Raw genomic sequence first — 10944 nt, 5'->3', positions numbered from 1 at the left:
ACGCCTGGCTAATTTTGTATTTTTAGTAGAGATGGGGTTTCTCCATGTTGGTCAGGCTGGTCTCGAACTCCCAACCTCAGGAGATCCACCCACCTCAGCCTCCCAAAGTGCTGGGATTACAGGCATTAGCCACCGCGCCCGGCCTGAGCACTTCATTTTTCTAGTATGAGGAAGCTACTTTTGAAATGAACATTTAGATTTCCTTCATACCTTAACAAGTTGGATTCAAAGCTGAGTGACAAAAACAAAGGACTTCTTGGCTTTTCCAGCACACCTGTGGGTTAGTGGTTTCATCCTCGTTTCTGTCCACACACTTCAACAGTGTTCAGAGTGTATCCTTTAAGTGCGTGGGAGGTAGGGTTCTTTTGTTTGGTTTTGCGTTGCAAACCAACGCAAGTGGATTCTTGGTTAGATTCAGGATTTTGTATCTAAATAGTACTGAGAAGTCCTTGGGCTTCTTGCATTGACCTTAGAGTTACACCGGTTTAGCATGATCTCAGTTACGTATTACACAGAATTTCTGCATTCTCAGTAGATAGAGGAAACCAGATGTGTGTGCTCAAAATGCAGTGCTTTTAGGCCGGGGTTCCCTCAGTCGGCTGCTCCCATTCCTACCTTCTGCCACTTTCTTTTATCTGAAAACAACTGGCTCCGTTTCAGAAATGTTCAGGGGAAAACCCTCTGAATGGTAAAGTAGCACGTGTCTCCAGCCCTGTCCCCAAGCCTCTCTCGAGATGATGAGGTGCTGCCCTTTGGGAAGTCTGCTTGAAGTTCAGCCGCAGGCCGGCATCACTGGAGCCTGGGAGCCAGGACACTGTCCGTCCCCGTGAGCGGCTTCTGCATTCCAGAGCCGGTTTGGAAATGCCTCAGACCAGGGCCGGGCTGACATAAAGCCAGCAGGGAGAGGGAAGAAGGAATTGAACATTCATTGTTGGGCACCAAGTGGGAATTCAGCCCAGCTTGCTCTACCCCTGAAGACCTGCATCAGACTTGGGGTTCCTTTCATCTCGGGGCTCCGTCCTCCCAGCAGCAGGATCGACTGCACAGATCCAGGGCACTCATCTTGGGGTGTGCAGCATTCTGCAGGGACCCTGGCACGACCTCATTTTTGCTGCTTCGCATTTAAGATCTGACCCCTGAGTTTTACTCTTTGCCAATTTAAAATCAGGTCCAAATCAACAAATTATATCTCAGCCTCCCATGTGTTTTAAGAGGCTGCGCAGTGCATGGAGGTGCCCTCAGCCTGCAGCAGCGCAGCCAAGCGGAAGGCGCACCGCCGCCTTTTGCATGACTGTTCTCAGGGTGCGCCGCGCCTTCGTTTCTGCGCGTTTCACGGCATTGCCTTTCAGTATCTGCCCCTGACCCTGGTGCCCTTGTTTCCAGGCCCAGTGCCTCGGCTCTCGCCTCTTGGCCCTCCCCTCCCCGACGTGGACGCTTTCTGCCCTGGCCTGGGCGCTGGTCCCAGAAGGAGGAGTTGTGTTGTCGTGGTCCTCCCTGCCCTTCTACATGGCCCGGCTTGGCGTCCTTGCTTAGTTAATAGGAACTCAGTGTTTCATTATGAAATCTACATATGGCAAAAATATGAAACAATCTGCCAGGTCCATAGAGAAAGTGAGTCCCCTCCCAGCCTGGACCCTCAGCCCCTTGGTGGGGTGACCACTGGTCATTTCTCATCTCGCCTTCTGTGCACAAGCTCCTGTGTTGGTTTTGTAATCACTTTACATTTTAAAAGATCTCTTGATAGATGAGTTTAAGATCAGATCACAGCTGTTCTTAATGAGACTCGGAAAACTGTGTTGCTGGTTTCCAAGACGGTTCTGCCGTCCTCTGGCTGTGGAAGGCACGTCATGGCATCCTGACAGTGATGATGTTCCTGCCAGCATTGCCAGTGACATGACTTTTCACACGCTCTATGCAGCTCATTACACTGGAAGAATTACAGTGTCAGAAACCTCAGAATCTAACTTTGCAGCTTTACAATAACAATGAAGTAGGCATACCCAAGTGGTAAATGAAAATAAAAGTAGAAAATGTTCTCAACTGGGAATGCATTTGAAAAGTCGTGACTTTCAAATGTTTCTATGTTGATTTTGTCTTGATAAGTTTTTCAGAAATGAGCGAAACACTTAACATACACGTAAGATTTGAAGAAAGAGGTACCGGGGCTTTTGTGAGGAACAAAGGCACAGACCTTGTTGCTGCCCTGGAACTCGTGTTCCCATGGGGGCCAACCACAAGCAGGCACCGGTACCGGGGGACCAGGGTCGGGGGGGTCTCTTCAGAGGCAGCAGAGCGCGAGGCTGGGGCAGGAGGTATCGGGGGCTTGAGAGGTGCAGGGGAGCAGGGGGAGAGTGGAGGGGGTGGACAGCGAGGTGGTGGATGGTGAGGCAGGTGTGCGTCCACAGCGGGGCCTGCCTCCATGGCGGCGCTCCCACCGCCCTGTGCGTCCCTTGCACCCTTCCCCTGTGGTTACCTGTGGTCAGGGACAGTGGCTTCATCTCCTTTAGCACCCTTGGAAGCAGTGGTGGCATCATGGACCTGGGAGAGTGGCTTTTGTTTGGAGGACAGATGTGCCCATTCACTTAGGGTTCAAGAAATGAGTGGCCTTGAATGAGCAAAACAGCTCACCTGCCTGCCGTGGACAGATGCTCCTAGGAAGCGGCCAGGTGTCCAGGCCAGAATTGGGTTGGCCATGTGTCCCCTTGACTTTCCTCCACTCGAGTTTGCCGAGGAGAGGGCATCGCCAGGCTGGGTGCCTGTGTGGTACCACGTGGCACTCACTGAGGAGGCCTGGGGACCCCACCTGGACATGCCTTCCTCCCTTAAAAAACAATGATATTTTTGCCAGACACAGACTCCCATGGAGGCCCCCATGGCTGGCAGTGCTAGATGGGAGCCTGGTACCTGCATGCGGGTGGGGATGCTGCCTGTCTTGCCCCCAGGGCACTCCTTCGGCTGGGACAGGAGACAGCCAGGACCCCAGCTTCAGCTTCTGAGGGCCGTGGCCCTCAGGCTGCTAGGAGGCCCTGGGAAGCAGCTAGAGCCCAGTGGCCACCAGGGGAACACGAGTCCGAGGACGGTTCATTTTTTTTTTCTCCTCCAGTTTTCGTTTTGGCTTTTAAAACTCCTACAGTGCAAACTCTTCCTAATGGAAAAGAGTGGTTGCTCTCCTTGCAGCTGCCAGCCCGCCCTGAAGGCACAGACTGCCAGGCCTTTTGTTTCTGTTGTTTTTGCTGTTTGGGAATTTGATGTTTTAATAAAGAGCCCTTTGGGGACCTGGCCGGAGGCTCCTGTGGCTGCCGTAACAAACGGCCACAGACCCCGTGGCTTTACCGGAGGGCGGAAGCCCACCCTGGGTCTCAGTGGGCTGAAAGCAGGGCAGGGCTGGTCCTTCTGGAGGCTCCAGGGGAAAATCCGTTTTCTTGCCTTTTCCAGCTTCTAGAGGCCACCCGCATCCCCTGCCTCCTGGCCCCATCCGTCTTCAAAGCCAGCAGTGGCCAGGTGAGTCCTTTGTCCGTCTCATCTCCCCCACCCTCTGCGGCTGGGAGGAGCCTCTGCTTTTAAAGACCCCCACGATGACACTGGGCCCACCTGGCCATCCAGGGTCATCTCACCATGTGAGGGTGATCACTTGAGCCACATCTGTGAGGTCCCTTTGCCCATGTAAAGTCACACCACAGGGCCCAGGGATTGGGACCTGGGTGTCTCTGTGGGGTGGGCAGCTCTACCTAGCACAGCCAGCTGGGGTGAGACGCACTTGCAGGTGCTTTCTGAAGACACGACAGGAATGGGGGAAGGATTTCTCGCCATCTTTTGTTCAGAAAATTGATAGCACCGTGGCGATGGTTCCCTCAGGCTGAACTGGTCAACCTAGGAGGGAGGAGAACAGGGACCGGCTTTGCTTTTGTTTTTATTCAGGAGAACTGGGCTGGTGGGCAGGACCAGCTTGCATGCTTGCTCAGCTAGAGCACAAAGAAAGCGAGGTATGGAAGGGCACCCCAATCCCGGGAAGCCCGCAGGATCCCAGCCCCCCGGTGTCGCCAGCGGAGCAGCTCCGCTCTGGGAGGACCCCCTGCCATGCTTGCCTTCTACCTCCTTCCCGTCCCTCCTGGGCCCACTGCCCAGCTTAGGGTTCTTGGTGGGGACGGGAGCGGGAGAGGGTGTACGCCTGCGCCTGCGACTTCTGCACACCTGGGACGGTGTCCGAGCAGCCTCTGCCGTCCCGCTACTGCGGCAGGTGCAGGGCGAGCTGTGACCATGCGAGGTGGCCTCGGGGCAGACGGGGCTTCTTCCAGACACGTTCCTTAGAGCACCAAGGACTCAAAAGAGCCTTTCCTCACGAAAGGGCCCTCTGCCGGGGGGTCCCTTAGAGTTCACAACTTTTAGACTCTGAGATGAGGTTCATGAACTGCTCAATAAATGTATTAACGGAAAGTGAATGTCCCAGGAGCATTCCTCACCCCCACGGCTGACATTACCAACGGATGGTAAATTTCCTTGGAGTGAAACTTGGGAGTTTGGTGTCATTTCTCTCTGTGGCACTGGTGCTGCCTTGTGGATTGCTGGGCGCTGCGGGCCTGGCTGCCTGGTGAAGGGCCTTGGCCACGCCCACAGCCAGGAGGCGCTCAAAGGAACCCCGCTTCGACTCGGTCTCTGACATTGTGGCCTCTGTTCCCAAAAACAAGTGCCTGCTGCTCTTTTTTCCTAAAATTCTGTTCATTTTCAGCTGAGCTGTGTTGTTCACATAAAGTAAAACCACATTGCCTGGAAAAATGTAGTTTTGAGGCAGAAATGAGAAGATCCTACTCCATAAATCCAGGATTAATCTAGAAGTTTCTGTTGATATATTCTTGAAAAACTCAAAACATTGAATCATTTTGTTCCGTTTTCCCCCCAGAAAGGTGCCAAACCTTGCCTACGTTGCCTGTGTGTCTTTGCCATTAGCCTTCAGAACGCCGCTCCCAGTGGTGCTGGGGCTCCCTCTTACTCCCGTGGGAGACTTGAGGGTCTTCCAGGGCGGAGGGGAGGCAGCGGTGCTGTCAGTGGCTGTGCGAGGCTGGGTGACTCTGCCAGGCAGAGGTCAGAGCCGTCGGCCGGGGCACGTTGCCACAGCGACCTAGACATTTTTGGATGGAGGTACCAGGCAAAGTTTTTACTGAGTTTTGTACTCGCCTGGAAAGCCAGTTGTAGGAATGCATGCTCACTTTTTTATTAATTGGTGTTGGACACACAGCATGTGGCAGGGTCCTAGGGCCTAGGTGTGTGGGGGAAGCTGAGACCGCTGACCTCTAACCCTTTGCAGCTCTGTGCCGCCTGCCACTCAGTGTGTTCTTTGCTTTGATGCCAGTGGAGTGGCCAACTGGCCTGTGTGGCTGGTCTCATGGGGCTGAGGGGGCCAGAGTCGCTGGGCTGGGTGTGGGGCGTCACAGCTGTTTGGCCTCTCAGCCCCTGGCCAGTGTCGCCCAGGTGTCTTGCCCAGTGCTGTGTGGTTCCCACCTACACCACATCTGCGCCGGGGCCTCCCTCAGGGAGGAGACTCGAGCTGGAACCAGGCTGTGACCCTGTGCCCTGCTGCGTGCCGCCGCCCCCCCGCCGAAGACGGGACCCAGGGCCTGTGTCCTGAGGAGCTCTAGGCCAGCCCCACCTCACCTGTTGTACTGCCACTGCTCAAACCTGATTTGAGATACTTCATGGGTATTTTATGCCAGAGTTTCAGAGTCCTATATTTCCTTGGCACTATTTCCAAATCTAAGGGGTCAGCTGCTGCTGCTCCCATTCAGAGCTGCTCCCCAGTGCCCGCCCCTCCCTGTGCCTCACGGCGCTCACCCTGCCGTGCTCCGGCCATCCCTGCCCTGGACGGCTGGCTGCCCCAGTCCTGGTCCTCCGCCCTGTCACTGACCTCGCCCTGCTCCACCCCAGGGTAAACCCCAGGTCTCCACCCAACCTGTCAAACTCCCCACTCTGTCCTTCCTGCCTGGTTACATCCTGAGATGAGGGGACCCTGGCAATGTTCCCAGCTGAACCTTGCTTTCCCTCAGTTTCACGTCGCTCGGGGCCTCCCTGTAGCATCCAGTGTGTCAGTAGCCCCTCCGTCCCCAACAGACGTGCCCTCCCCCCGTTGTCTGCCTGCTTGTTGTCAGTCCGTGACACGCCGCGTATGTGATGAGGAGGTGCTTGGAGTGGCACCGTTCTGCATGTGGCCACGCACTTCGTTTCCGTTTTCACATGTGGTTTAGAGCTGGGTGTGCGACAGAGGTGCCCGAAGTGGAAAGCGTTGTGCACTCGGCCCACCTGTGGCCCTTGCAGAGCTCCGGCTGTGGCACAGGCTCCCAGGAGCTGGGGATGGAGGAGGCGCAGGCTTGCCGTGTGCTCCTTTGCTGCTCGCCCAAGGCTTGGCTTTCCTGGTGGTCACCTGGTTGGCGTGAACCTTGGGCTTGCGCCAGGGTCCCCCTGCTGTCGTGGAGGGCAGGCAGGTGGGTGGACGCTTGGGAGTTACCAGTCAAGTCCCTGCGCCGCGTAGACCATTTCCTGCAGGTCAGGAGGTTTCAAGGCCTCGGCCTGGTAGGAATAGTTGAGAAACAGTGGTTCAGGTAGCTTGCTTTATTCACAGCCCTGAGACACCTTTGGGACAGCCCCTGAGGATATTTTTTCCGGAACTTTCTCGGGGTCTGTGTTGTGATGAGTGGGAGATGCAGTTTGGCAGGTCCTCACGGAAGAGCCCAGCAGTGCGGGTGCTGGCTGCCACCTCCAGTGGGCACCAGCCCAGGGTCTGGGGCAGGAACGTGGGTGGCTGCGGATCCACCCAGGACAGAGCGACTGCCTCAGTGCATGGTGGAACTGAGTACAGAACTCCTCCCCTGCCCCCTTTCCAAGTGCGGGCTTGCCCGGCCTATTCCCAGGCATCACTGAAAAGTTACTGGCGGGTTTGCACATCGGCAGGAACGTCTGCTCTCCCTTCCTTCCTCGGGAAGAAGGTTCTCTCCAGGGGCTCCACCTCCCTGGGTGCCCTCGTCCCCAGCCTCATGGTCTGAGCCAGAGTCTCTGCGGCTGACAGGGACTTGCTCCCTCTCCTGCCCTGTCCCTGCACCCAGCCTAGCTGTGGCCCCAGGCCCAGCTGCATGGCGCTCCAGTGGGCTTGCCCCGTCCTGTGAAACTGAGTCCAGAAACCTCCGTGTGCTTGTCGTCAGGCTGGGTTCCGAATGGCGTGCTGTCGCTGTGGGACCTCGGGAACCCAGGTGCTTCTGTATGGCCTCTGCCCCCACCTGCTGTGTGATGGAAGCCCAGCCCCTAAACTGCCCCTACCCCTGCCCAGGTCTCACTTTCTCCTCTGTAAATGGCACCTGGACCCAAGGGCCAGCAGCCCCTTTGTCAGCATTCTGATGTCAATGCATGTACTTCACAATGCTCTGCTCTTTCTGTCCATCACCAGAAGACTAACGTTTGTTCCTTGGAAGAAGACTACAGTTCACCCTTGAACAATGTGGGTTTGAACTATGAGGATCCACTTATACGTGGATTTTATTTCAATAAAAATTATACTGAGCGTGCCTGCCTCCTCTTCTGCCTCCTCTCTCTCTCTTGCCTCTGCTGCCCTGAGACAGCAAGGCCAGCCCCTCCTGTTCCTCCTCTTCCCCCCAGCCCCAGTCAGCATGCGGACAGTGAGGATGAAGGCCTGGGTGACGATTCACTTCCGCTTAATAAAGATCCACTTCTGCTTAATGAATAGCAGCCGTATTTCCTCCTGCCTGTGCCTTTCTGAATACCACGTTTTCCCTCACTCACTCTATTAGAGGAATACAGTAGATGGTACGCAACACAGCACACGAAATACCTGCTCACTGACTGCTCTCGGTAGGGCCACTGGTCAACGGGCTGTTAGTAGTTAAGTTCTGGGGAGTCAGAGGCTGTACGTGACTTCAGCTGCACAAGGGGTCATTGCCTCTAACCCTTGTGGTGCTGAAGGACCAGCTGCACAATGAATTAATCCCCGGGACCGCGCCGGGCCCGCGGCCGACACCTGGACTCAGAGGCCTCTGCAGTAGGGGCCGTCGGGTAAAGAAACGCGAGAGTCCAGCAGGACATTCTGACTCCGGCCATATTCCTTCTAGTATAGCATCTGTTGGAGACAACAAAATCCCGAGGCAGAAGGTTGACGCTCCTTGGGTTCATTGTGATGGCTCAGCTGGTCCCCCGAGGCTGATCCCCCGAGGCTGGTGTGTGCTCGCAAGTGGTGGCTGGCAGGGTTGCCAGGCTTGTCTGTAAAGGGACAGAGGGGATGGGTTTTCAGCTTTGGGGGGCACACCTGGTCTCGTCACAGCTGTTCAGCATGGCCCTTGCTTGGGTCATGACAGGCCAGCACGTGGGGGTCCTGCAGGCCTGTAGATGCCCACTGAAGATGGAGGTTCCTAGAATTGTCATGTGGCACAAAATTTTTTTTGCCTTTTTTTCTGTCATTAAAAATCATTTAAAAGCCATTCTCAGCTCACAGCTGTACCAAAGCAGCCAGCAGGTTTGATCTGGACACCGTGCTTTGCCAACCTCAGTGTAGAGTAAACTATACTTTGTGTCTTTAAAAGGCTTCTCTTCTAGCATTGCAGGTGAACTTTGCTTAGAAACATGACTATTTTTAAAAGCACATGTAGGTGAAGTCTAGTCTTTAAAGCACTTGTAGGTGAAATCCCTGGTCTGGGGCTGTCTCTGCAGTGTGTTTGCAGGGGCCATGCTTGCTCTGTGCAGTGCTGCTGTCGTCCAGGGCAGGTCCCACGGGAGGGCCGCTGTGGCCAGGCTCCATGGGGTGGGGCACCCTGGGACACGGGCTGCTGCTCTTCCCAGGGCCGCCAGTGAGACTCTCAGTGCAGAGAGTGCGGTTCTGTGTGGAAGTTGTGGGGTGCATCTCCTGGCCCTCCCATAGTGGGACGCAGCCTCAAGTGAAGACCCCACGGCCCATATCAAGTGCCTCAGAGCTGGGGCCGCCCACCTGCCTGCCTGGGCCCTCTTGACACCGGAGCTGCCTGCCTGGCTGTTGGAGCGCCCGGTTAATTGAGTGGGAAGTGGGCGTAGGTGCTCACAGGTGATGGGGTCACCAGAGCCCACCCAGGGGCCCCTCACCTGTCCCCCATTCTCATCCCACACTCTGGGAGGCGGTACAAGGTTGGGAGGGCCAGTGGGACTCTGCCACCAGGACTCACTTCCGCCCGTCTTGGAACTGGGCCTTGCTTTCCTGCGAGCTTCTCCTGAGTTCTCAGTGCCCACTAGCAGCTCCTTTGCCCTCCCTGAGGCCTTGAGGTGACTCTGCCTTGGGAATGGGGAGGGTTTGGGTCTCAGCCTCCCTCGTGGTCCTGGCTGGGGTCTGAGCCCTGCCTGGCGCTCTGGGAGCCTGTGCTCTCCATGGTTGCCGTTGGGTTTTTCCGGGGGGCCCTGTGGCGCTGGCTTTTGCTCTCCCTGTGGAAGCTCTGCCTTGCTTTTTTTCCCCCCTTTTGTCCGCTCTGTAGGTGCTGGAGGGGGAGTTACAGATCCAGCCGAGACTCAGCGGCACTCTCCCTGGATCTGACACGACTCGAGAGTGATGGGGAGACAGGATGTGCCACAGAGTCCTCGGTGTGGCCCTGAGGCCGTGTCCCTGCCGCTCAGGGTGTGCAGTCTGCGGAGCCGCGTGGGTTGTGGGCCATGCCACTGACGGGCCTGTGTCTCTCCAGGTGCTGCAGGGCGCACAGCTGATCGCCGTGGCCTCCTCGGACCCCGCGGCGGCGGGCGTGGATGGATCGCCGCTCCAGGGCAGCGACATCCAGGTTCAGTACGTGCAGCTGGCGCCGGTGAGTGACCACACGGCCGGGGCGCAGGTGAGTCTGGGGCCCCGCGCCGGACACTGAAGTGATGGCACGGCCGCCTGCCGCTGCCACCCGGCACACGTGGCCCCGGGGCTTTCTCGTGCCTCCTCCCCTGCGGGGGGCATGTGATTGGACACGGATGCCCATCTGAGGCTCCACGTCTCCCTGCACCGTGAATGTGAAGGTGAGAAGGTAGATCCTGCCCCAGTTCTACATTTCAACTGATTCTGGAGACTGTCCTGTGTAAATGTTTGTAAATTCAGGAACAGAAGTGAAGCTCTGCCCTGTCCTCCCTCCACGGAGCCCTTTCCCGTGGGCTGGGGAGCATGGGGGCCCTGTCAGCGCGAGAGCTCCCTGCCCCTTGTCGAAGGCCTCAGCTTGGGGCGGAGCCAGCACCTTGGGCCGTTGTGACCCTAGCGTCCGCCGAAACAAACTGCAGGTCTGCTGTGCTCTGTGGATGGCCTGGCGGGCTCATGGCCAGCATCTCCAGACCTCGCAGGTGGAAGCGCCTGAGGGTGAGGCTGTGCCGACATCCCCAGGGTGGCCGAGGCCCAGACAAGAGCCCCGTGATGCCACGGGCTGTTTGCTCTGAACACGGGAGGCTGAAGGCGGCCCTGTGTCCAGGAGCAGTCTTGGTCCCGCAGCCTCCGTGCCGCCTGGTTTGGGAACGTGCCCATCCGGGACTTTTCCTTGTTCTACCTCCGGCCTGGTGGTTGACTGCTGCCCAGCGCTTTGGGAACATTCTGGCTGCTGTCTCTGGGTCTGTTCCTCTCCTTCCTGTGGACCCAGCACTGGTGATCCACCTGTGTCTTGATGCCATCCATCTTCAGTGCTTAGAATTAAAATCCTAGATGTCTGAGCAGCCTTTCCCTGCTCCCCGGGTGCTGCTGAGGGTGGGTGTGCCCGTCAGCCCTCGGGAGGAGCGGAGTCCTCCTCAGGAGGTGCTTGCTGAAGAACTGGGCTCAGTAGAGTCCACGCTCACCAGGGTGTGCAGGTTGCCCGGCTGGGCAGTTCTGCAGCCCCTCAGCCGCAGCAGCCGTGTGGTGGTGTCAGTGCCCACCTGACACTCACGTCTTCTCCGCAGCAGGGCAGCTGCGGGCCCAGAGTTGAAGGGCCC

General features: G+C 57.0%; 1 protein-coding gene across 1 annotated transcript in view; it reads left to right on the top strand.

Annotated features, from left to right (window-relative positions):
* The window catches only part of BANP (BTG3 associated nuclear protein), a 108816-nt gene that overhangs the window by 93685 nt on the left and 4187 nt on the right, over positions 1–10944 (top strand). The window contains exons 12-13 of the mRNA XM_011928015.1: positions 3436–3501; positions 9696–9839. Of these exons, the coding sequence (XP_011783405.1) occupies positions 3436–3501; positions 9696–9839 (210 nt within the window). The remainder of the gene's footprint in view (positions 1–3435; positions 3502–9695; positions 9840–10944) is intronic.

The sequence above is a fragment of the Colobus angolensis genome, unplaced genomic scaffold, assembly GCF_000951035.1.
Source record: "Colobus angolensis palliatus isolate OR3802 unplaced genomic scaffold, Cang.pa_1.0 Scaffold76, whole genome shotgun sequence".
Taxonomy (NCBI): domain Eukaryota; kingdom Metazoa; phylum Chordata; class Mammalia; order Primates; family Cercopithecidae; genus Colobus; species Colobus angolensis.
The sequence above is the reverse complement of the archived record's forward strand: the minus strand, read 5'-3'. Positions and strand labels throughout refer to the sequence as shown.